General features: G+C 37.6%; 2 protein-coding genes across 2 annotated transcripts in view; one reads left to right on the top strand and one right to left on the bottom strand.

The window, feature by feature from the left end:
• LOC139129163 (death-associated protein kinase 1-like) overlaps positions 1-25,201 on the bottom strand; it is a 153,551-nt gene that overhangs the window by 86,222 nt on the left and 42,128 nt on the right. The window lies entirely within an intron of this gene.
• LOC139129162 (uncharacterized) lies at positions 7,639-12,396 on the top strand. Its single transcript, XM_070694808.1, has 3 exons — positions 7,639-8,325; positions 8,850-8,956; positions 9,760-12,396. Exons 1-3 carry the CDS (start codon positions 7,737-7,739, stop codon positions 11,113-11,115), a joined length of 2,052 nt encoding a protein of 683 aa, XP_070550909.1. The 5' UTR covers positions 7,639-7,736; the 3' UTR covers positions 11,116-12,396.

Below are 25,201 nucleotides of genomic sequence, written 5' to 3'. Positions count from 1 at the left end.
AAACAATGATCACTACAGACATACAAGCTGTGATGACAAAAAGAATACTCAAAATTTCAGCATGACAAACGGATAATGGTCAGCCACGGTAGTTGATATACAGAAGCAGAATACTGAAAGCATGCCACAGACAGCTAATGTCCCTTTAAAGTTTTCTAGCCTCTGGATGCTTTTTCCCAAAAACTGACCTGTCGGACGGCTTTATGTTGAGAAAAGGTCAATTATATGCTTGACTTTAAACTTGAACTTATTATATGCTTGATTTTAAGCTTGAGCTTCAAAGCAGGTTGATTTATTTGAATTTTAAGAGAAAAACACAGGACAATTTGACCAACTCGGGAACTTTTAATGCTCCTGCGGAGCTGTTTTGATTGGGGGAGCAAAACACCCCCCCCCGGCACACGGCCGAATACTCGGAGGGAACATCATAGTTTGGAGTTAATTCCTAACCTCATTTACACATCCCTAAGATTGAAAAGCTATTTATATCACCTTTCACACATCACATCTTTCACATCTTAATCCAAAATTACACTGTTGAAATTGACGTGGGATATGAAAATTATCGAAGTCGGTTGAAAGACCAGGTTTAAAATAAAAAGCGCACAACTGTGTTAATGACTCCCTACACATGCTCACACCAAGTTACTATATATTTCTATCTGATTCTGTACCGCAAGTTGTGACGGACACTTTGTTGAACGTTAACCAGTGTGTTTCCAAGGTGGAAAATCGGCAGAATATGCGTTGAACCTTGAGCCAAAGAACAGGCAAAGTCAAGTAAAGTTGGTGGGTTTCTGCTGTTTAGTTTGTTTAGAGAATATGTGTGTTTTGGTAGTTTTGCGATAGGTAGGGCACTGTTGCCAGTCATGGTTGTGAAGGGACCGTGTGCCAGTGTGTCAATTAACAGCCCGAGGTCACGTGACAAACACCTTACATACCCGCTGTTCATAACTTAGTTTAGGGTTTTGCCGCAGCCTTACGATTCGGTTTTTAAGCCTCAACTAGTAGCTTTAGCCGCCAATGAAAGATAAACAGCAGTTGTTATATTTACTAAAGAATTGTCACGAAATCTGTTGCTAAAATTTTCAAATTCGGGAAATGCAATCCTTCAAAAAATCATGTTTTCGACTTTTCCTTATAACATACTTGCTGGCATTTTACTATAACGGTACTATTCTCATGAACGATGATCTCGTAAAAAAGTTTTCCGTTATATCTGCGTGGATATTTCCGGTGAATTCTAGTGATTGCACATTTGTTAAGTAGACCGTGGCTATATCTGGGGTCGTCATGGAAATGTATAGTAACTTGTGTGAGCATGTGTAGGAGTCATTAACAGAGTTGTGCGCTTTTTATTTTAAACGTGGTCTTTCATATTGAATTGATAGAAAAGAATGAAATATTGATAGTTTTATGCCAGAATACCGTTGTATTCTGGCTAAGTCTTCGAGGTCTGAACAGTCTGCACCGTTCTCGCTGTCACTGAGCGACATTTTGCTTTGCTCATATGACGTCCTGGACGCCATCTGACGGCGACGTTGAGAAATCGATTAAAAACCTGATTCTCAGTGGGTCAGACTTACAGATTGTTTTGTTTTATGGGGTTTTTTTTGCGAAACGAAAAGGTTGTTTTCAGACGTTTTCTTTGCACTTTTTGTCTCTAATCTTCTTATACATACTTAATACGCGGAGCAAGATAGCTTTTCGGCTGTTTTTTTTAATCTTTTTATTTCACCTTTAAGAATCCCGTCGTATTTAAGGACAGATGCGCCTCGAAACAACTTCACAAACCTTCAAATGTTTGCTCACATTTTCTCTGATGACACTTTGAACCAACCTCTTTGATAATCATTAATTAAAACCAGGGTTCAAATCACATTTTGACTAGATAAACAAATCACTTAAGTTTTTGATGTTTAAACTTCAATATTGCTGGTATACACTGTAACGGTGTCAACTCTGTGAAACATTATCTGTGACTCTTCATTATTAATATTGGCTAACTATGAAGGCTGTGAATAAAATGAAGTTTTGTGAAAATAATTTCACTCGGATATCTTGATTTCAAAACGAGCTAATATAAGGAAACAACGACACGATCAGCGTGAGTCATAGAGTTTACACCATTTCCTACAACCGTTACATAGATCGTGCGAAGTCCGACGCTATTTGTTCTACGATCGCCAAATTAGTAAAAGTCATTTGGCCAACCGATGTCAAATACTGATTTGAAAGCCGATATTCAGGCTGAGAATCTAAACCATTATTTATGGAAATCATTTGTAAATCTAAGAAGGCTATATTTTAAGTCGGAGTGCCGCTTCACCAAATATTGTATCAGGTGTAAACAAATGAGAACGCATCTTCAACACGACAACGAACTTGAGATAAGCGAGAAAAGACGGCTGTTGAAAAGAATTGGTGAAACTAACTCAAGAAATACTACTGTAACGCCCCTCCCTATCTCGAAGCGTCCCTCACGTGGCCAAGGACGTGTTAAGGTCATTGACTCAGATCGTACGAGAAGCAGATAAGAGATAGTGTGATAGTTTAATTAATTATTGGTTAAGATTTCATTGAGAACAATCGAGAACGGGATATTCCATGGTGTGATCTTATTTAATCTTAAGAATCAATCAAAGACTGGCGGGAAAATTACCACGTGATAACTTTTGTAATTATGTAAGTTTGAAGATGTATTTAACTTTGTAGAGAGTTTAGACTGAGACTTGAGATCAGACCGTTGACAGTGAACGTTACGGTCGCCATCTTGCAATAAAGTTACAAGGTTGTGTTAAATCTATATCTTGGTGTGTCAGCTTCAGTTACTTAAAGTCATTACGATCCAGACTGGTACCTCTCAACTCGTAATTCCCCTAACTACGAGCGCAATACTACCACTACTACTGAAAACAAATTTTTCCAACCATCAAATTTCTTCCATCTCGTCTCTTTCCAGATGTCAACACAACAAATGTCTTAAGTTCTTCAAAATATCACTTTAACAGCCAACACTGTCTGTTAAACAACTTCCCGACAAATTTACATTCACACTCCAGTCTGCACATGACGGTTGTACCCTTACATGTGCTGCCGCTAATGGAGAGTCAACAAACTTCAAATCAAAAGTCAAAAAGTATAGAAAAATATCCATATCCAAGCAATGTAAAAAAGAGTAATTTTGATAGGATCAATTTATTGTATATTAAAAAAAATGTCCAGGACACTCGGAACAGTGTAAGATTATGATCTCACTCAGATCGTTATATACTACTTCCGCCAAGCAAACCCGCTTAGGCGAAAGACGGTAAAATGACCACACATGTAATTATTGTTGCTAGTTTCTGTAAAATTTGCTGACTACTCGTTAGTAGTCCGAAATCTATTTCAGTGAATCACCATGACGTTGGTTTCAAGACACCTGGAATACGAACGCAATATCGATATCGGGATAGCAAAATCAGCCACAGACAATCGAGGAAGAACATAATAGTCTATTAATCTGCGAATTAAATGAATCCTAGGACTAGGACTACAGACTTCAAGCCAAATAAGCCAAAATACATTTAACCACTGTAACCATCTTACTATGGCAACACTACTTCCTCAACGTTTTTATAGGATCCACCAAGATTCTGAAATCACACAAATTAATCAATGGGAACACAGAATTTTGAGCCAATTACAGCGCTCCAAATGAACTAATCAACAACAACTTACAACAATAGAGAGATCACACAATCCAACACAACCATGCATAAGCGACATTGAACTTATCGGCGTAACATCATCTGACGAAGGAAGTCTGATTCCAGGCTAACCTAATCCAGTCCGACACACATCGAAACTCACATCACAAGCCTGAAACAAGATATCGAAGATCAGCCACACAAAGCCGAAAAGACGAAAACCAAGCACCTTCTCACCAGATTCATCGAATCAGCAAAGAAGAAGGCGAAACAACAATCTAGACAGAAACGTCCACAGGTACGCACTTAAAACAAAAGCCTCAACAACACCAAACGCAAACGGCCTTTCTCAAGGCCACCACACTCTCCAAAAAGAGAACTACCGTAGCACTATGGTTAAACATATATAACAAGAACGATACACTATGAAACACAAAAACAGAAAATACAACCAAAAAAGAAAACCAGACACAAGAAACGAAACAAGAAAAGAAACACAATAAAACGCCATACCATAATAAACAAACTACAGACAAAATCCAACAACAATCTCAGAGTCATAAAAATCTATCATCACACAATCGAACTAACACAAATGCACTCAACAAAAGGCACAAATTTATTCTGACACCATAAAAGAATCACTGTTGAAAGACGCAAACAAGTTTACTCGAATAATGAGTCTCCAAAACATTATGTGCCATAAATAAACCAAGGAACATCAAATCCAACACAAATCAACATGGGCCCTATCAGCATCGAATAACACAAACCGGGAAAATTAGCGCTACCGTTAAATTTCATTCTTCAACACAAAAAGACAACATGACATGTGCTGAACGCAAAGCAATCAAAACACTAAACTCACTATTGGAGATGCACTATTAAGCCACTCGACAAGGGAATAGGGACAGCAATCATGAACACAATAGATTACATAAGATAGTGTGAAAGACAACTCGGCGACTCAAACTACTACACAAAATTAGCAACAGATGACACAAAATAAACAGTAGAAAAATAAACCAACAAACACCCGAAATGAACAACAAGAAACACATCGCCCACCATACTTATAAATATATAAATCCATTCTACACTAATACGCCAACACCACGCTGGTACTTATACCAAAATTACACAAAGCGCCACCAACGGACACGAACTTCACAGGTCGTCCGATAATAAGCCGATGCTCAAGTCAAACATATCAGGTATGCGAATTTCTAGACCACTTCCCCAAGCAAATCGTGAAAAAACAACAAAACATATAAAAGACATTACAGACTTCAGCCGGAAAATGGACTCAGTCCAGTTTCCGAACAATGCTATCTTAGCCACATTAGTTAAGACGCAGTATCTATGTACACAAGCACACAACACGATCACGCCATGAGGGCAGTCGGCAAAGCGTTAAACAGCGAAACGAAAACAAACAATGAACAAACAAATATTCATAAGCCATCAACAAAATATCTGTTTAATAATGCTAAACAGTATTCTGAAAAACAACACATTCGAATTGAACAACAATTTCTACAAACAAATGAAACACAACAAACTGACCCAAATATAAGTATTCTAGCCTCCTACTGGATGAACAAAACACTGCCAAGTTTTAAACCACAAACAGTGAAAAAAAATCCAAGGAGAACAAGTATCAAAAAGCGACTGAGGAAGAGACCACACACTGGTTTCGAAACGTAGCGTCAAGGATCACCTTTCATTCGACAGCCAGATTACGGCTACGTCTCGCCATGGCTTATATCTACACCTATAGCCAAACACAGAAAGTCAAACACGAACACAGAGAACAAAAAATAGTGTAGGCGATGTGTGCCGCGTTCCCTTTATTACATTACTATGAAAGTCAAAAAAGGTAATGTTGTGCCCTGGTTGAGAAAGTAAAGTTGATTAAGATTTCAAAAACATTTGATGCTAATCTATAGCAAGTTTCTCATTTTTGAACAACTCTGACAAAGATGAATCAGTCGCGATTTAGTTTCATCACCCCGACCCGACCGGAAATAATGCAGCTTATGGGCACCTGCATAATCGTCACATAAACGTATCCAATAGTCGGCCACTGCATGGCCTTTGACCGTGCATTGCCAGCAAGAGCAATTTTGCCGCCTGTGAGTAGTTGAGTGATTTGGGTAGGCCATGGAGCTATTACTTACTTTGGTAGCTCCATGTGTAGGCATGGATCGGAATCGAGTTGATTTCGGCTGAGAGTAGTTAGAAAAGTAGTTTTTTGTTCTCGATCCAAAATGGATCGGCATGTTGCCGGTTTTGTCCATGTACGGTCCCTTTGTGGAGGGATCGACCGTGGTCCATGGCAATCAGTAGAGCTGTGGTAGGAGGTAGCTCTGCGTGGAAGGGCTCTGTGTTACCGGCGTTATGCGGCCTCCCACCACAGCCCTGCCACACAGAGCTATGGTGGGAGGCCGTATAACGCAGGGAACACATGGTATCGTACGCAGGGCTAGGCCACGGCATACTTCCAAAAGAGATCTATCGTAAAATAACGTACTGCAGGTCAACATACACACATCACCCATCCATTTGCACCTTTGCGCGTCCCCTCGTGATTGGCAGCTGTTTGAATGTTTCGTCTATTGTTCTTTGGACGCTTCAAACACAGCATCGAATCAGTTTTGGCATGAAAAACCAACTTAAAATGGGGAAAAATGAGAGAATTTTGCCAACAAGGTGATGCCACAAGTTTTCACAATACGTAATATGTTGGAACAGTGCTTTAATGTACACCATTGTTCTTGAAAGATCCAGATTTCCGGGAGCATTCGTTGACGCTACTACCATGTGCCACTCATGTTACATTATGAATGCCCAGGGAGATAGGGGGTATTAAAAGGCTCCTCTTGCCTTTAAAGGATGCCTTAACATACATGTAAAGGAACTTCAAACGGAATTACAACCATTGGCGCCACCCTGCACAATGAGCAGAAGTCGGGGGACACGGATTAGTTAAAGTTTGTAATCCTGATAAACTAAGTTTTACTGCACAGACGCCTGCCATATTTATGCTGTTAATCAGCTGCATATGGAAAGATATATATATATATATATATATATTATATATATATATATATATATATATATATATATATATATATATACCAAAACGTGTTTGTATCTTCTCAGAGGGGTAAAGTGCTCGATGCAGGGATGCAGAGCAATATTACAATAAATATGAGAACACATCAAGTATGTTTGGTACCTATTACTCGAGTATCACGCATGCACGCGATCGTCAGATAGGTAGATTTTATTGTGTGAAATTTGCTTCAGGTGCTTACATATAAGTGTCAGGTTGGGGTCAAACCATTTGGTGTTGTGGGTTGGATTGAAATTTGACAAGTAAAATTTGTTTTCGTGTCGGCACTTGGAGACCAACTCCGAACGCTTGTTTAAAAGGCTACATTTATCTACATTGATTATGAATAGCTACTCTGTAAGGCAAAGGTTGCATTTCTTTGACACATTTGAGTAACTGCTTGCTTTTGATAGGATTGACCATGATATATTAAATGGTTTGTCCTGAGATTTCAAGTGACTGTCTGTCACTTAAAATCTCAGGATCGCGTGTATGCGTGAAACTCGAGTAATAGGTACCAAACATACTAATGGGCCGCCGCAAGCAGAAACACCCCTGATGCAAATTATCTAAAGTTTACGTGTCAGATTACACTGATAACGCAGTGTAAAATTTACCGCCCTATGAAAACGATGCTGAAACAACGAATTTCAGAATATTTTTGACAAAATTTTTAGGTAGAAATAAAATAAGTTATTGTCACATGTTGTGTGTTCTAATATTATCTATTTTAGTTGCTGAGAAAAACGAATTTTCCAAATTTGTAAACTTGGCGCCGTTCCGATGTGACCTTTTAGTTTTCCCATGTGACCTTAGCGTGACTAAAGTTCACCGCCCGGGCCATTTCCAGGGCTCAGTCTGTCACCTTCGCGCTGCCGAGGACGCATTGTTTGTTTTGTCTGCGACTGAAACAGCTTGATTTTAGTATGTCTGACATCCCAATTGATCCTGACCTTGATGGAGAGCTAGTACAGCTACTCCAGGACAGACACGATGAAATTTCATCTGTTTACTGCCCGGAATCGGAGAACGCCGATATTGCCAACTCTCAGTTGTCAAGTGTGTCGATATTGACACCACCAGATGCCAGTCTGGAGGTTACGTCTGAAGATGACGATGATGACGACGATGATGGAAGTGTCGATATTTCTGAGGCAAGTCAACTAGCAAGCCTTTTTAACGACAACCAACAGGTAAACGGTGTTGATGGATTGCGAGATACTGGGCCAAATGTCGATCTTGACCGAGCTGCCGTCCGGGCGACGTTTGAGAAAGGTTGTGGCTGCAAAGACGAGTGCTTTGGGAAACTGAAACTCGACGTCGTCTTTCATCATCGACTGAATATGGCAGAGTTTACCAAAGATCAACGGGACATTCTAATCTTGGCAAAGCTTGATGAGAATTCATATTCCGGGGACACAGTTCGAGGTGGTAAGCGAGAGTGTCAACGTTTTATCTACAAGTTCGACGGCGTGAAAGTTTGTGAGAAGGTCTGGCGATACTGTTATTATGTCGGTAAGTCCAAATTCCAGTCTAATTTCGTCTGACGGAATTTTTATTAAACATGCCCGATTTTTCTGCAAATGAATCAGTTATTCTTTGACAATAAAAGGATTATGATTTCAACCAGATATGTAAAACAGGAATAAAGTTTCACTGGACGCTACGATCAAACAAAAAAAGTAGCTTTGCTCTGACTGTACACGGCGCGGATTCATGTTATGACGTCATGGGGCAGGCCCTCGTTTTGTAAACAAACATGACCTCTATAATAATCGGACTCCACACAAACCAGAAATACTTTGTTTTGTCACGAAACCAAGCCGATAATCTTAAACTTTAATTAGGTGTATGTGTCCAAGTTCGATGACACTTGAAAATAAATAAAGGTCTTGCGAGTCTTCAATCAAATGTGGTTCTGTGTTCTCTGACAATCACATGATCTCACTGAAATCAATTATGGCTTCCAATATCTTTAAACACATTATGTATACATGTTGAAACTATACATTTCATCAGCTAAACGTCTTTTTCCTCAGGGGTAACTGCATTTAAAAACTTGAAAAGGCACTATAAGGAGAATGGTGTAATACCAAGACGACATGGTTTGAAAGGGAGAAAACCAGTCAATACATACACATTTGAGGTAAAGATTGTGTACAATACTTTCTTGGAACCAGTCACTTATTTTTCACCGGTAGATATTTTCTGTTGTAAGTTGCTATTGTTGTAAATTGTTAAGACTTTTCCAAGACAAATTTGAACATGGAAGACTTTCAGTTAATTTAGTAATTCAAATCTGGATTTAAATACCACTGGAAATCTTGCAAGTTGAGTGGGTAGGGTGAAAAAATAACTTTTGTCAGTAGTTTGTTTTTAAAATATTCACTCATTCTACAATTTGATACATTGAAACATGTATGATTTCATTGCATAAGACAGAAAACATCACTGTCTGTTGTATTTTACCAGCTGTGTATTATGAAAGGCATTTTGTGTTTTACTACATTCAAAGACTACTCTTTATTGAGGAAAATTAATGAGTAGAGTGATTTTCATGATAATCTTCTAAAACACTATGCATACTGGGATGCACAACACTGAGTTAAATTACTCTGGCCAAGGACAGATTTGAATTTTCACCTGCAAGTAACAACAAATGAAACTTCAGTTCACCTATTTCTGTGAAACAATAATTTTAATTGAAATAATACCAGTATCTGCATTCGTCTTTCTCTGTAATTATTTGTTAGTGACAAACCACTCACTTAACAACTGAGAACTAATGATAAACAAACAAATTTTTGATATATCTTAGAGGTTATATCAATCCAAGTGTGACTTTTTATTGTCATACATTACATTTTGTAGTTCCGGAATTTGTGGAAGTTTTACATGGCATGATATGTTCCTTTCAGTAACATTTCCTGTACCTTCTTTGATCTGTAGGTTATTGAGGATGTTGTACAATTCCTTATAAGGTATGCGGATGAGAAAGGGTTACCAATGCCAGCTGCTCCAAGGGGTAGAGATGATCACCCTCCCATCTACCTACCTTCATGTGACACCAAAGCTGAGGTATATGACAAGTATACAGAGAGTTGTCAACAAAGTGACCCTCCACGCATGGCTGTTGGTGAGACAACTTTCCGCAATATTTGGAGTAGCTGTGTGCCACATATCAAACGGATGGAACCAAGGACTGATGTTTGTCCAAAGTGTGAAGCTTTCAGACAATCTATTCAGTATGCAACAAGTGAATCCGATAAGTTGACTGTTACAACTGAATTCAGTAATCACATTTTAAGTGCACAGTCTGAAAGGGAATTTTGTAATGAATTGATAAAAATGGCAACAGCAGAGTATGAGCCTGTCAAAGAATTAATTAAGCCAGGTCACTATAATTTCTGTTGTAATAATTTATCTAAAGTACACTATACGTTTGATTTTGCTCAGAGTTTTCTTTTACCCCATCAATCACGTCAAGTAGGACCACTTTATTTTCTCAATCCAATGAAAGTTAATTGTTTTGGTATTCACAATGAGGCATGTAAATTACAGATGAATTATTTATTTGACGAATCACAAACCATACAGCCAGACAACAAGAAGTGTCATGGGCCAAATAACGTAATTAGTATGTTGGATGATTTTCTGAGAAATTTTGGCCTTGGTGAAAAATGTGCTTCTTTCCATGCAGATAACTGTTCTGGTCAAAATAAAAACAAGAGTTTATTGCATTATTTTATTTATCGTTGTAGCAAAGGTAAACATGAGGAGATCACATATCACTTTATGGAAGCTGGCCATACAAAATGTGTATGTGACTCGGCATTTGGTAAGATCCGTCAGTTGTACAGGAGGAGTGACGTTGACACTATGGCACAACTGTGTAATGTTGTCAATAAAAGTTCAAAGGTCAACTCTTCAAGGCCATACATGTCTTCAGATGCATCAGGTGATGTTGAAAGTGAGTCGAATTTCCAGTGGAGGGAGTGGGATGAGTTTTTTAAGAAGTATCTTAGAAATCTGAGGGGAATCAGTGGCTATCATCACTTTAGATTCACTAAAGATGACCCAGGGGCTGTGTATGTGAAAAAATCAGTAACTGGAGTTGAGGAACGTGTTTATTTAGTAAAAAGAGGGGTTACATGGCCACCAAGTGATGATACTTTACCCACAGTACTGCCAGCTGGTGGTCTGTCCAGAGAGAGATATCGGGATCTCCAGACCAGAGTGCTACGGTATGTTCGGGAGCCATACAGGGCCACATACTTCTGCAACACTGCTACACATAGTAAATAAATGGTGCTGTGGTAACACTTTGAAAAATAGCAGTTTGTAAAACATCTATCTGTCTGTCTATCTATCTATCTTTACATCTATCAATCTGTCTGTCTATTCTTTTCTTATATGGCTACAATACATCAATGTATTGTATCATATGCAATAGTAACAGTTTAAAAGTTGTTATTGCAGTGCTGTACTATTCTCTGTATATATATTGAAAAATATTGAATGTGCAGTGAATACTGACACATTATGAGCAATTTATGGTATAAGTTAAATTTGAGGAAGTATACTGCTACACAATTGTATTTCTCAATGAGGGAGTAACAACTATAATTGTATGTAGATGAATAATTGTAGTCTGAATATTGATAGCAAATTTATGGTGTAGTAAAAGTATCTCATACTGGACCTAGTACCGAATTTCGTGTGAATTAGCATAATAGCCATTGTTATAAGTCTTAATTTCCTTAGAAATGAACTTAAATAAAACTAAATTATTGTTTACACTCCATTGAGAAGTATTCAATGAGATTTTAACAAATGTAAGCAAACATGAGATAATGCATTGTTTGTCACTGACTACTGAGTAGATTTCTAAGAGTATTATGCATGCTAGTCTCACTGACAATGCTTCACTAATGTGATATGTTTTATGATAAATAAGGTTTCATTGGGATTCACTTTATTGCAATTCATTGTATATCCACTGATTTTCCAGCGTGAAAATGTATCTGTGCATAATAAGAAAAAAGGATTTCATATTGTTTTATAATTATATGAAGTGGAATGATTTCAATATAGTCATTTATGACTATTTTACACTGTATTATATTCACTCTATGTGTTGCCTAGCAACAATCTCCATGGCAATTAGTCATCTTTATTATTGAGCATACCTGCTGCACTGTAAATAAAATGTCATGAGCAAGTTTTTACATTTCAACAAAAGAATAAAGATGCCATAGCAGCTCAAAATAGGTGAATTTTACTTAGAATTAGGTCTGTTTTGTCTTCCTTCCACCCCCACAAAGAAAAATGGTTTGATCCAACAGTAAGTGTCCATACACAATGCCTACTGTGACAAGTTTCACAGTCAAACAGAATTGGTTATCCCCAAGATGACAATTATTTCATAATGTCACATGAAAGATATGCATTGGATCACAGTGGATGAAAATAGTCAGATATAAATTTGCATAAATTTGCATAGGTCAAGGTCGTTTAAACCTTGATTTATAGGGTATAGGAGCATGAAGTGGGCTAACCACTTACATTTTTGGAAAGAGCAGCATCAGTACTTTCTGAAAATATCAATAACTCAAAATTGAAAAAAATTTGCGTCAGGGGGTTTCTGCTTGCGGCGGCCCACTTGATTGTGTTCTCATATTTATTATATATATATATATATATATATATATATATATTATATATATATATATATATATATATATATATATATATATATATATATATATATATATATATATATATATATATATAATATATTATATATAGGCTGCACGTCGAGACGCGACGAACACAGACAGATTGTCGTGATCGATGCCGTGCTCTCATGACAATTTTACAAAAAAAGTGACCCGACAAATCCGCACATGGAAACATAGACGGCATGTCCAACGAACTTTCGAGCCGCAAAAACTATAGCTGTTACCGAGAATGGAATGGGGATCGTTTTTAATGGCCCTGTAACGTCGCGTCGCGTCGCGGCTAGGCTCCAGTCGAGTCGTACCTGCCGATCCCGGTTGGCGATAAACCTGAAATCTACACCTAAACGTAGGTTCAACTGAATAAATGAGTACAGTATAATCTTCGGGAAAGCGACATAGGAGGCAAAAGCATAAAGTCATTCGACTAACAACGATAAATGTCCTTCATCACAAAAAAAATTACGTAATGTAGCTCGGAATCAAACCCTCAGCGTTAGGCTGTAGCGAAGACATAAAGGTAGTCTAGCTGATAACTCTTCAGTGCAGTGCCGTGGAATCCAATGTATTTCGAGAGTTGACTTGGACAACACACACATCAGAACGGAGTTTCCGTCAAGTAATAAAATTAGGATGTATCCAAGGGCGAGATATGTGTCACTGCAAACATCAAAGTCTGTCAGACGAAAACATTGACGACCGGGATCGGGATACGATTTTACACCGGCGGAGACCGGTGACGGCAGCGATGTGGCCTACTATTTTGGTCATCGAATTGAATCTTTCGCGCTCGCCAAAGTCGAAAACTTGTGTGATTTTTTCAAAAGCCACAGCATCTCTAAGAATGAGAAATACTGTTTCGATCGTGTCGTTGCATTTTACTTCATAAATCATTTCGTAAATATTCTAAATACTATGGCTATCCGTCGCTAGCGCGGTGAAAGCCATGTCCGCCGATAGACGACTTGCCTGGCATCGACAGCGCGAGATAATAATTGACACGTTCACGTGACCGAATCCGTGTGTCTGATTGGTAGAAATACCGTTCCATGTATCAAAATTTGAACTTAATGGGATTTATGAATGAAAGTATCTGCTGGGTGACGGGCCGCTTTACCCGTTAAATGAAAGTGATCCGCGTAAATAAAAGACAAATCGCGACGAAATTCATGCAATTTGTTACAATAATTTTGATTCCTCTGCGTCAAAAGAAAAATAAGAAGACTGTTCATGTGATAAATATATAATCCCAATATATAATCCCAATTCGGCTCGAAATTGTACGGCTCCGCGAAAAACACTCGTATACGATGACGTCAAACAGAGAAAAATACCATGGGATTATATATAAATATATATATATATATATATATATATATATATATATATATATATATATATATATATATATATATATATATATATATATACACGTGACGACACGTTCTCTAAAACAGATTTTCCAACATTTTCTAACATTCAACCAGCGTAGGAACTTGAACAGCTCATTGACGGAAAAGGATGTTGCTAGGTATGCTTACAATGTTTTTTGAAAGAAAGTGGTACTACCACGTACAGCTGAAACCACTGTGGAAATATCGCCCAGTAAACTTGTTACAATGGATTGTTGTGGTGCATAATATCAAAACACATTAAAAACTATAAAACAATACAACATGAGCATGTGGTGTGTTATAAAACACCTATCGCCTTGTCTTTATTCGGGCTATAGCGCTTGTCTATATTCCCTCGTGGCCGTGTGTTACCAGAAACACATCGCTATACCCCTCGACCTACGGCCTCGGGGAATAGCGATGTGTTTCTGGTAACACACGGCCCCTCGAGGTAATAGACGGGCGCTATAGCCCTGATGACCATGCAATAGGTGTTTAATATATATATATATATATATAATATATATATATATATATATATATATATTTATATTTACACAGACAGGTGCATAAGGCGAGGGGTTATCAGAACCTACATGGTCGTACATACTTAGATTCTCTGCATAGCCCCCAGTTATAATATGCAACGCTACACTCAACCATATGGTGATGCGCCCTCAACGGTCTTTCTAGTAAGCGAGGCTCTCAGAGCTAGCCGGACTATAGCATAGCGAATTTTTATACGCTTTAAATATCGTGCTAGGAAAACCCACAAACAGAAAAGACTTAGGCAAGAAAAGCAACGACATTGGAGCGATACGGTCAACGATGGCCAATTCCGCACACATTTGAAGAAAAGGATAAAATCTCGTCAAGGCTTATAATATTTTCGATAGAGTGATGACCCAATACAAATATACTTCTTCGGCATGAATCTTTGAGTTTATTTCAGCTGTAACACTACAATTTCACACGATCGACTTGAGGTATTGGCAGGATCATTGTGTAAAGACACAAAATATCACCATTAATATATGGGTCTGTCAAAGTCATTGGTTCATGAACGAAAAACAACTCAGTTCATGAAGTTCGCCACGAGTTAGAATAAACAACAACAAAAACCGCAAATGTAAAAAAAGTTAGGTTAGCACTTTAATCAAAAGCACATAAATCAACTCAATAAACATTTCAGTGGACAAAAAATAACTAATAAAATGTAAATAATGTCAACAAGAACTAATAATGTCAGAAGCAGTAATGGAAGATTGCGTCCGTTTTAAATGATTTGTTTTTTTTGGTTTTATTCTCTTTTCGAGCTCTGCTGCAGGTGTATCTTATCGTAAGAAAAATTTATGGAAATAACATATATAATTGACCACAGAGATCTTGTCACAATCGTGTTAATAGTGTTTTCTTAGTGGTTTGTCATGTAATGATCCTTATCAAACGATCTCCATTATTCAAGAGAATAAGCGAACTATTGATCGACCTCCATGTCTTCAGTCCGTCCGCAACGCGTGCACAGGATCGACGACACGGCTGAATTGAAGTTAATAAGTTAAAATAAGTTCAAAGTTATTTTGAATTAGTGAGCAGAACAGAAATCTCATGCAAAACGCCCTGAATAGTAGAAAATTGGATAAGATTGTACGCTATCCTTACACCTATCATCACCTGTCTGAATCTCGGTGACAGCTAAGGCACTGTTGCCGTCTTTGTGCATATTGCATCAAATCTTATTTTACATACTAGTATTCAGCCACCGGTCATCCTTGATTGGTTTGTTTAAATGCACTTCTTTGCATTTCAGCTAGTGTTAACAGAGATAACAATTAGGCCCAACCGTTTGGCCACGGTTCAGCAATAAATTGCTATGATGCGACGTGTTCAGTCACATCATGTACGTGACCTAACAAAGCCTACATGTTGTCACCTATTTCAGGGCATTGTCTACTGATTCTACAACTTTTCAACTTAAGAACAAGGCCGTCGATGTACAAAAATTGAATTTTGAAAATCATACAGCTCTGGAATGTGTATTTCTGTTTGAGATTAAATCATTTTTGGAAAATTATGCATTTCAATCAGAAAATTACGGTCATGTTCTTAGTTCGATATCGCGTGAAATATTTTGTGAATTCTCTGTCTCGGAAATTGATATGTTTGAAAGAATATCTCAATTTGTGTTGTTATAATATCCGCTGGTTGTTTGCCACTGAAATGTTGGAGTGTAAAGACGAAAGTTGCAATGATCCAAAAAGGACATTCAATATAAATCCCCTTATCCACCCCCTCCACGTCGACCCTACACGTTTGTAACTTACGAGTCTTTTTTTTCGCCCATGACACATTGATTGCCAATGCTGTGTGAACAAATCCAACATTTTGTTGGCGAAGGAGCATGTTTATAGTATCATTACTAACGTATACACAAACGAATAAAATGAATGAAAATTCATTCTGCAGATTACTAGCGATAAAATGTGTTATGAGAGCATCTAGAAGTTGATACGGGGCCTCATCAGGCCAAAGAAAAACTGTTGTACTGTTCCGAATACCTTATTTTTGCCTGCCGACCCTAAACTGTTTAGAGCTACATAACCGTGGATGTAAAAAAAATTAATATAAATATAAATAAAAAACTAAAATAAAAAAATAAAAAAACAAACAAAAAAACAAAACAAAACAAAACAAAAAACCGTAAAATCACATGTTCGTTACCTGGCATTTGATTTTTGCTTGAACGAGGACGTCTTTTTATGTTTATAGTATTTTTATATGTTTGATACTTCTTTCTGTAAATGTTGTGGCCAGTGTTTAAACGCAATGAACGCCTGAAAGTTGCATATTTAAAAATAAAAATATTGTGGAAAAAATCCTGCCGACCTACCTGCCCTATTTTTGAAACCATGTTATCGGAACAGAACAATTTATTTTCTTGGCCTTAGGATGCGTTGACAAAAATGGTTAGGGGGTTGGAGGAATTCAGGGGAATTCGAAAATCTTTGAGGCAGTAGAGGAGTAAAGTCTGTTTGTTTGTATGATTTCAAAATTACCTACAAGAAAACAAAGCAAATACACACGATGGCTGCCGCTCTTCGTCAGTGATGCGATGTTCCGACATACAGCTTTGAAGGGCTTTTGGGAACAAGGACATTTTGGGTCAGTAAACTAAATGGCCGCCACTCCCCCACTCTGTAAGACGATCAGAGGGTCTATGATCATGCTTTGACATAAACAGTTTTTTCCTTGTGACTCTCGTCAGATCCCGTTGTATTTTGGTATGGGGTTAAGTGAGATGATAATGATTGTTGTCGGATGCTGTATCTTTTCTGAATGGTTAAGCAATTTATGAATATTGCAAAAGAACATGTTTCTGTTTTTGCGCGCGGAGGCGAGACAATATGAAGCCCAGCAATTGAGATTTTCCTGTAATTTATACAATCCCGGGCATAGGTAAATGCTAAGTCGGTTACTACTCAATATCGCCCGTTCTTGTGTTGCATTAAGAACATTAGTATTATTTGTACTTCGTCAGACAATCGACGTCGTTTGTATCTTTCACTGCACAAATGACACTCATACTGATTCAACACAGCAACAGGCGATGTTTAATAATAAGCTCTAAATTTAACTTGAATTGGCAATTGAATATTACTATATCAAAACAATATTGAATCACAGTTCCTCTATCCAGAGGGACTGTGATTGAATGAATATCTTTTAAAGAGGGTTTAGAGACAAATATATTAATGTACGTCCAGAAACAGTGACATACGTTTTGTAGCGTGTTGTATGAAACACAGTAACTTACTGTTTCCCTTTGAGCGGGATTGCGGATAAAACAACGTAAAAGTGTTACTTTTGGTTTACGGTATCGGGTTGAATGTAGAATTGACTATCATTTTGTATGTATATGTATCGAAGGCCTCTGCTTGACAAACTCACGGTAGCTCGAAATCGGGTCATGGTCATTTTCGGTAGCTTTTGAACAAGCGAGAGGGAACAGAGTGATAGTCCATGTACTTTCAGTCTCGCGTATTTGTTTCGGTAACCCGCTCCAAATTCAGGAAAAGAATTGTCTCTTTGTAGTTTTATATCGCCAGAGGTCATTTTTCTTGCTAATCGGCCATTGAATCCATAGCGTGAAGCTGTTTTTTTTTCAATTCGTTCTTTCCAAGAATGCCTGGCCTGAGTACCACATCGCTTTTTATTCTTTGGGAGAACTCTATTCAGATGCTTGTGGCTTGCGCTCATGTTCGATTTTTAAAGTGCATCTGCTTTGCCGTCAGTGCTTCGGCGGCTCCGTCGAATTGCTTATCATTGAGGAAACGCCTTATCGTCTTATGCCGATGAATATCTCTTGACGTTATTTTTTAAGGCCGAGATCGAACCAGGTTCGTAGTTATTCCCGTCGTCTTCCTTCATATTGATGGAAAATACTGCTAAGTATTCATTCAAGGCAGTTGATGTCAGTTTGCTCTCGATGGTCATCACGATGACTTTTGATAAATCGCCACACATTGTTCACATTTCTCTCGGTCGCACACTACGGCATTGAAATTTCGCAGAGATTTGATGATTTTTTTCACGTAATCTGTGTCATTTTATTCCTATCTTGGATGTGTTGGATCTTGTCTTTTCAAAGTCATCATTGATGTCACTGGCATATTTTTAAACAAGTATCAATAAAATGCGAAAAAGCGCCACCTACATTTGTGCACATTATCTAATCGCTAGCGAAATAGAGGTGTCACTTACAAGTGGTAAACAGTAAAAATTCCAAATCACACAAACCATATCACAGTATTATCTGTACTACAGCAAACAGTTAAACAGGAATTATTACCTTAAAGGATTATATTATGCGTACACGTACAAGGTAATTGTATTTTCCTTTGGCTTATTAATCATTCCTCGGTAGGCGTAGTTACCGGGCTCTTTCATAAAGGAATTATTATTTATCATTTTCAAACTGTTGCATACAACTGAAGTGTTGCAGACTCCAATGCCTCCATCGCTAAGCCAATTTTTGAAAATGATATTATAGTTCATTGAAATCAACTTGTATTTCTATGGCTGGTACGTGACTATATGCCAAAGTGAATTGTTGTAATAAACAGCCATTGAGATTCTGATGTGAATTTTGAATGCTTATACAAACAATCATAAAAACCACGTTATTAGGTTGATTGGCTGTTTACTCATGAAAATCGAAATAAAAAAAATCCATGATTTATCCGAGGTGTTTCCTGCTATGTCGTTATTGACAAGGCCACACTGTTTATGCACTTTTTAAAGATCATTATGTAGTCAAACATTCCAAGAAGTATAAGGTGAGGTTATATATTGAAAGACAAAATACTACATTATTAGATTCTTGTTCAGTTACCCTTGTATTGGACGAACGATATAGTCAGAAGTTAACAGCAGTAAAATCAATATAAAGGCAGCAGTATCTACCTTCCTTCATAAAACAGCATTATTTGATTTTATTGACAGGAATAGAATAAATTTTATATTCTATATTATTTGTGCTACATCTTTGTGGTTTAATTTCAATGCATATTCTCTAGAAATATACAATTATGTAGCGTTTAGTGTGCACTTTGCTCTATCGACAATAATGCAACCTTGTTACATTTTCTCGAAAACACGCATTGCTCTCCATACCACGGCAGTCGTGGTGTGTACTATGACTTCTTCGGTTTATCAATCTTTGTGGTCTGATATTATGTAAAATATGTACTTTAGCTATATACAGTTCTGTACCATTCCGTGTGTATTATGCTCTCTCGACAATTGTGTAACCTTCATTTTCTCGGAAGCAAAGCAATTCATTGCAACTTTTAGTCAATGTATTTTAATACAATATCATAATTTGCTACGTAAAGTGTTCAAAAATTTCGACGTTCGAACTTAATATTTTCTATCGAACACGTTTAGATATAAAACAGATTAAAAGCTATCATTTTAATCTGCATACTGCAGTACTATAATGATCACATAATCTCCTTGTAGAAGTACACAATTCTTGATGTAAAATACCTTTTTCATGAATACCGTACACACCACAATACATTGGGTGTGTCATCTTATTGCAGGTCTAACTGAAAAACAGTAACATTGGTCACATAGGTGCTGCAGTCATAAAATGGCGCCCCAACGGAAAAGTACAAAACATGTTGTATTGCCTACACGTACACTTCCAATTGGTCATAAAAGAAACAAGCATGATTGCATTTACTTGAATGCACAACACACAATAGCCAACAGTTTTTTTTGTAATATTTATTTTCTCTGTCATATAATTAGTTTTTGAAAATGACGGGAAATCTCAAGTAATGTAAAAAAAACGGTAAAAAAGTTTGAATTTACATACCACATTTGACAATTACATGACAGTGTAATACACTTTTTTGGTCTTATTTTGAGAAAACTCTTGGAAAACTGAGAATAGATTTTGAGATTCTATATTACACATTCGTAGCTATTGGAACTTTAATTTATGTCCGTAGACCAAATTGCAATATCACATCACTTTATCTAAAATGTCGCGTACGGAACAAACTGATCTGTTTTCTGCCGAGCGTCACAGCCATCGGGTAGCCTGCTAATCAAGAACATTGACAGCATCGACAAAATAGCGTCAAAAGCTTTTTTCTTACTTTCTATGTCATAACTATACAGGATTTAATTTGACGTGCCAATGTTTATTTTTCAGAAGCTTATGCTCAGCTGAGTAGACCATTGGAGTATATATACAAAATGGTCGTTTAAAGGACTAACACATCCTCGCAAAGAGATCTGTGATGATTATTCCATTGTTTCAATAACTGGTTTCACTGATATTGGATGTGAAAGAAGTATATAAGGCGGGACGAACCATATAACACAAACAAACAGTCACAACAAAATAAATAGGTTTCTACGAGAATTCAGATGCTCCAAGATAAATAAGTCGGTGAACAAACGATCATTGTGTTAGTGGCTGCTCTATGGAGTTAGAATAAAAATGCTGTTTTCGCCCAGTAATTAAGTAAGACGTCTAAGACTTGCCTTTGTATACTCAAATCGGCATAAATGTACTCCATAGAAATAGAAGCAATTATTTATTATACTCCGTAACCCAAAGTTGGCGCTACATGCTGGTTGTTATTTACCAAGCCCGTCTAGCTCGTCCGATACAAATTGTTACCAAGGCCACACATCGCTCAGGCGACATCAAGCGATGATAAATTCAAGGACAAGCAGAATTGCATTGAATTTCGTTATTTAAGGAGTGGTATTATTGTATGAAACAAATTGTGTTTTGGCTGCGATTGCTTTGCCCGACAGCTTAGAAACGGCGCTGTGTTCTTCTTTCATTGCTGTGATCATCGGGAGTCCACGCCACTTTACTGTGTGATGTGAGGTTTTAGTCCAAGTTCAGAGTACCTGTTCTACGTATGGGCACTGGGAACATAATTTTGTGGTTACGATCTACGTATTACTACTGTGGATTCTTTTGAACATTCAAAGATGTTCTGTTTCGATGAGTGATTTATATAGTAGGAAGTTTGTGCCATTATTCTACGTGGACTATCAAAATACTATATGTCAACACAATAACAGGTTTGGCAATGAAGTACTCAGCTATCGATGTTAATATTCGAAGATTTTGCCTGCAACAGTCCATGGCACTTGTGAACAGTGCGTCGGCATTTTGTTTTTCGATCGTGATCATAATGCAACTATAATGTGTGGTCCCTTTCAAGCTTTATCTAGAGGGGCAACATTACCCATTTAATGAAAAAATAATTGTTTAGTGTTTCTAAAGGGACAAGTGGTAATGTTTTGTGATATTCTGAAAATAACAACCACAAACGTCATGTTTGAACGATCACATTGCGGCTGTCATAGGATCGTGGGGTAGCGACATCGATATAGCGGCCAGTTGAACATTGTCGGTCTCCTTTGTTTAAGGTGTAAATCGTGTGTTTGTTCTTATCACGGAGTGTCACAAAGAAACCAGCCACGTTTCCAGACCGGTGGATAGAAGGACTGTGGTTTGCCCGAACATTAAAGTCGCGGTTACACGTGTATTTTTTTAAACCCGAGGGTATCCAATTAGTCACTCTGTAAATATTCCTTATCACCAATCTAAACGATCACACGTCAATCAACAAGGTATAAATTTAGTTCGGGTCAAGCATCCTCAACGGTATTCACTGGACCCACAGAGTAAATAGACAGAGTAGCAACACTTGCATGCCTTTTGTTCCACGGTCGTCTCGGTAGACTATTGGCTTTCATATTAAAATGAGCTCCAAAGGTGTTAAACTTTTTGGAGGCTTGTTTGTGGTTGATGATTACACGAGATTATGCGAAAAATACGACGAGATGGCATCTTACTGCCAGTCGCGTAGCAACCATAGTTACTTTGTGAGCTCTCAGGCTAGAAACACTGCTTCACGCCAATCAAAACATAACACGCCAGCAGTTTCATAAACAGTGTCTTTCCTTGACGCACGTGTAAAACAGGGTACGACTGACCGTAAACCATTGAGTAAAACCAGACATTATCGATAAAAGACTTTCAAATTTGGTTCAAACACACTCATTATATATTCATAAAATATGAGAGGAATTTTTAAAAAGGTAAAACTCGTTTTCCTGAAGCTCAAAACACTCCCGTTTTCGCCAGCACGTCAATTCTGCTCAGCACCACACGACAACAACAACACAAACTTTGCCGAACATACTTTCGCTTAGCAATTGGCGAAAATCCGAAAACTACCGAAGGATTCATGGTCGGCACTGTTCGGAAAAGAGAGGCGAGAGCAACCTTAGGCGAGGCGAACATGGATGGGTTACGTAACCGATTCACGCCTTAAACAATACCCGTTGCCACTCTATCTATCTTTCTCTATGCTGGACCAGAGAACAATCGCTAGCTCGCAATGGCGGACAACTGCTGTCTATGTAGCTCCCCTGATGTCGATATCCATTCCGTTTTAGATCAATGAGTCGCCGTCGAAGAAAACGAGCAAGTTTATGTTTCCTTTACCTGTGTCTGATCATGAATCCTGCACTGCACCAGTGTATTGGTCGATATGGACAAATACACAAACAAACACTATCGTTCTCATTAAATAAAACTTCCATACACCTATTCTAAAAGAAACAAACACTATCGTAACACTGACAATTAAATAGTAAGGTGAGGATCCTATTTAACACATATCCGAAACGAAACAAATAGCAATGCAACGCAAACGTTTTGATGATGACCTCATAAACTTTCCTATCTCTCGACCATGGACGTAAAAAAAGATTTTTTTACATCCATGCCTCGGCCGTCAATCATACGATGACGTTTTCATCTCTCCAGATGGAAATGAGTACATTGTAGTTTGATTTAATCAAACTACAATATACTCATTTCCATCAGTTCGTCCTGTGACCAATTTCTGTCACGATCGCCCGAACTTCTTGCTTCGACACCGTCCATCGTGGTAATGGACCACAAGCCCGAAGACAGGATATAGTTCGGCGTTTAGTTCGGTGCTCTGGTCACACGTGTAAATAGGCCATTGTTTAGTACGGAGCACCGAACCTGGACCAGCCCTCCAACACCGAATAAATTTAGTTCTTTGTTAGTTCGGTGTTGTCTGGTCACACGTCCAACTGACACAGGTTTAAATTTAATCCAGTGTCAGCTCCGGAGTAAACACGCCCGTGTAAACCCCATATAAATCGCACACCCATGCGGATTAGCAAAAGCCGTGGATAGTGTACATATCGGTACTAAAATCTTTATATGAACTGCAAAGAGTAGTCCATTGTAATACATAGGGGTGAATGTTTTTAACAGTGACATTGTATGTTCTGTTTCCCTTGGTAATTATAACCAATTTTTGAAAATGGCGGGAAATCAAAATGGCCGTTAAAATTTGAATTCACTCATCAAATGTTTCAAAAAGAAATTGTTTCCTAATGCAGTAAAATCCCATGTCCCTTCAGAGGGTATGATTGAGAGAAAACCAGGAGAAAGTACGAGGATATTTTGAGTTGAACAACTTCACTTTATTTTGCTAAATATTTGGAGCACTTGTTTTGACTAGGTTTTGGCCAGTTGAAAATTATGTCTGACTCAGGGTCGTAACAGAAAAGATAGTTACCACTCAGGTGGTAAATATGGTTCTTTCAATGGTAACACTCACTTAATCAACCTATGACCGGTGAATGTCAAATAGCCACCAATCAAAAATTCGTCGGTCACGTTAATTTATAGCGGCTGCAATACATATATATATATATATAATATATATATATATATATATATATATATATATATATATATATATATATATATATATATATATATATATATATATATATATATTATATTATTATTTATATTATTATTATTATTATACTCAGTGACTGAACAAACCAAAAGAGGGGATGCAACGAGATCCGACACGAATCTTTCCATGGAACGTTTTGACTACTTTTGAGAACATGATAAAGGCTAATCACTATGAAGGTCAGTAGCCTCAGAAAATGAAAGAATATTTTCGGCAGATGTAGTTCCTCTGATAAGTCCATGAAAACAGCGGGTCATCAGTGTGCCGCTGAATTAGTTTTATCGCGGAATAAATTTCGGAAAACATAGGCGTGCGCTGATTTTGGTTTGAAAATACTTCACTGTCGACCACTGAATGTTTTATTACAGATTGCCATTAAGGTTTTACTCTTGTTTGTGGATGTTCTGTATATCTTGTCGGGATATCTTATGTGTTTTCTTCTGTTTACTGTCCTTTTAATTGTCTGTGAATTTCTATCAGCTGGTTCTCGAAATAAAGTTAAATTAAAAACAAATCATTGCTCACATTTTCCCCGTTTTACTTTGGAATACAAGCTTTACAGTTCTATATACAAAACTATTCTATCTCATTATGTCTTTAGGTCGGACAATGCCGTCTATACGGCAGAACAGTCATATACCTGCTTCAATAGTGAAATAAAAAAAATACCTGTTTTAATCGAGAAAAATGCAAGTATCAGTATACGAAACATTGTACAGCAACTTACACATTTGAGATGCAGCGATTGATGATTGCGTTGTCGTATTTTACAAAACAACGTGTGCGTAGTGGTCATTGTTGCTATGTATATATCGAAATGTTTGCTTAATTTACCATCTCATAACTTACCCGACTTATTGGTCTTTTTACACCGGAATTTCGTTCAATTATACGGCACATATGACCG

This window comes from Ptychodera flava, unplaced genomic scaffold, assembly GCF_041260155.1.
Source record: "Ptychodera flava strain L36383 unplaced genomic scaffold, AS_Pfla_20210202 Scaffold_96__1_contigs__length_367262_pilon, whole genome shotgun sequence".
NCBI classification, from domain to species: Eukaryota; Metazoa; Hemichordata; class Enteropneusta; family Ptychoderidae; genus Ptychodera; species Ptychodera flava.
This window is presented reverse-complemented; position numbering and strand designations above follow the sequence as displayed.